General features: G+C 23.8%; 1 protein-coding gene across 1 annotated transcript; it reads left to right on the forward strand.

Moving 5' to 3' along the window:
* Positions 1 to 108: 108 nt before the first annotated feature.
* LOAG_14749 (hypothetical protein) lies at positions 109 to 2,106 on the forward strand (the record flags this gene model as incomplete). The annotated part of the gene is made up of 5 exons (XM_003150242.2): positions 109 to 238; positions 687 to 743; positions 949 to 1,080; positions 1,270 to 1,410; positions 1,960 to 2,106. The coding sequence occupies exons 1-5, from the start codon at positions 161 to 163 to the stop codon at positions 2,104 to 2,106; spliced, it is 555 nt and encodes a 184-aa protein (XP_003150290.1). The 5' UTR covers positions 109 to 160.
* Positions 2,107 to 2,324: the final 218 nt, after the last annotated feature.

Consider the following 2,324-nt stretch of genomic DNA (forward strand, 5'->3'; position numbering starts at 1 on the left):
TTTTTTTTTAACATTTCAACAAATTCATCTCAATTTGCATTATTCACAATTTAACAAATAATTGTAATTATTCATAATTTTGTTTTTTTTTTTCAGAGATTTAAAATTGGATAATATTTTATTGGATTCGGATGGACATATTCATTTAGCGGATTTCGGTATGTGTAAAACGGAAATGAACCGAGAAAATGGTATGGCATCAACATTTTGCGGTACACCAGATTACATTGCACCTGAGGTATGAAACATTCATTATTTTATACGATTGAAATTTACTTTTAAAATATTCAAATTTATGCTTCTTTTCATCGGTTACTTTTTTGATTTCTGTTGAAAAACATTAGCATATGATGTAAAGGAATAAAGGAATGATGCATTATCGATTTGGAATAAATGAAATGTGGGAAAATTTGAAATGAAAAATGGATATTATTTCAGGATAGTTATTGAGAAAGTTAAAATCTGATGGTGCCATTTCACATTAAGAAAAAAAAAAACCTTTAATATGCTTCTAACCTAATTATCGAAATAAAATAATATCCTGAAGTAATTCTGAGATATATGAAGGATAATTATTCAAATCCCGTTTATATCTTATTCAAATAATTAACAATTATAGCAAAAATTATGATAATGATAATGATAGTAATGATAATAATGATTAGTATTTTTTTTTCTTTTTTTAGATAATCAAAGGTCAATTATACAATGAGGCGGTTGATTTTTGGTCATTTGGCGTTTTAGTAAGCCTAGTTTCTTCTTATTTGCTTGCTTCTTCTTTTTTTTTTCAACTTAAAATTTATTATGAAGTATAATTTATTTCAGAGAAAAAAATCTTGAAATATTTATTTTATTTCAATTCATTACAGTTTGTTTTAAAAAAGAAAAAAGGTTTTTGTTTTTCTCCAAATTTTGTAAATTGATTTTAATTTAACTTTTTTTTTTCAGTTGTATGAAATGTTAATTGGACAAAGTCCATTCCATGGTGAAGGAGAAGATGAGCTTTTTGATTCAATTTTAAATGAAAGGCCATATTTTCCAAAAAGTATTGGCAAAGAAGCTGCTAAATGTTTAAGTGCGGTAGGTGTTGTAATGTATTACTTATCTTATCATAAATAAATAAAAATTAAAACTGAAAGGTTAAAGGTTAAATTTCAAATGCATATTTAAATTTAAATGTTTGAAAATGTTTAGATTTAAATGCTTGAATCGAATTGTAATTCAATTTTGTATTAGTCATAAACATTTCCTATTTAATTAAATTTTCAGTTATTTGATCGTAATCCAAATACACGTCTTGGTATGCCCGAATGTCCAGATGGTCCAATACGAACCCATTCGTTCTTTCGGGGTGTTGACTGGAAACGATTTGAAGCACGACAAATGCCACCACCATTTAAACCTTCTGTGGTAAGAATTAATATCTAATTAATGTTTTTTTTTTGTTTTTTTTTTAATTGGCAATATCATTTTTTTTTGTCGAAAAATTTTTACTTTTGCTTTTCAAATTCCCTGAAATTAAAATTGAAAAATATTTAAAGAAAAAAATTTCTGTCCATATGAAACAAATCGAAATTTTTGTTTATGAAGTACAATGCTTTTTCTTTTTTTAAATTTAAAAAATAAAAAACATTTCTGTTTTCCAGTTTTCCTATTACTTATCATTTTTTTTTTTTAACGTAAAATTTTGTACAATATTTCTATGATTAGAAAAAAAAAAAAAAAATATTCCGATTTTCCTATCACATTTACTACTACTTATTATCATTTATTATAACATAAAATTTTATGCAAAATTTTTTTGAAATTAGGAAAAAAAATATTCCAATTTTTTTTTTAATTCCTTTTTTCTCAATCATTTATCATTTATCAATTTACCATTTATTTACTTGTTATAATTCCTTTCATTGTTATAACTATTACAGTGATAGTAAAAATATGTTGCTTAAAATTTTGCAGAAAGCAGCAAATGATATTTCCAATTTTGATGATGATTTTACGCAAGAGAAGCCAACGCTTACACCAATTGCTGATAAAACATTATTAGCATCAATTGATCCGGAAGCTTTTTTAAATTTTTCATATACTAATCCGGAATATAAATAATTCAACAAATTGTACTAGTTTTTAGTTTTTTTTCTTTTTCTTTTCCTTTCCTTTTTATAACCATTTCCTACTGTTATTTTAAAATTTGTAAATTTTATATTATGTTACTTTCCTTTTTTTTTTCTATTTTTCTTTTTAAATTTCGTTTTCGAATTCAAAGATCTCTTCAAATTTTTTTTTTTTAAGATTATTAGTTACAGCTTAATAATTTTGTTATT

This window comes from Loa loa (genome assembly GCF_000183805.2).
Source record: "Loa loa unplaced genomic scaffold supercont3.908, whole genome shotgun sequence".
NCBI classification, from domain to species: Eukaryota; Metazoa; Nematoda; class Chromadorea; order Rhabditida; family Onchocercidae; genus Loa; species Loa loa.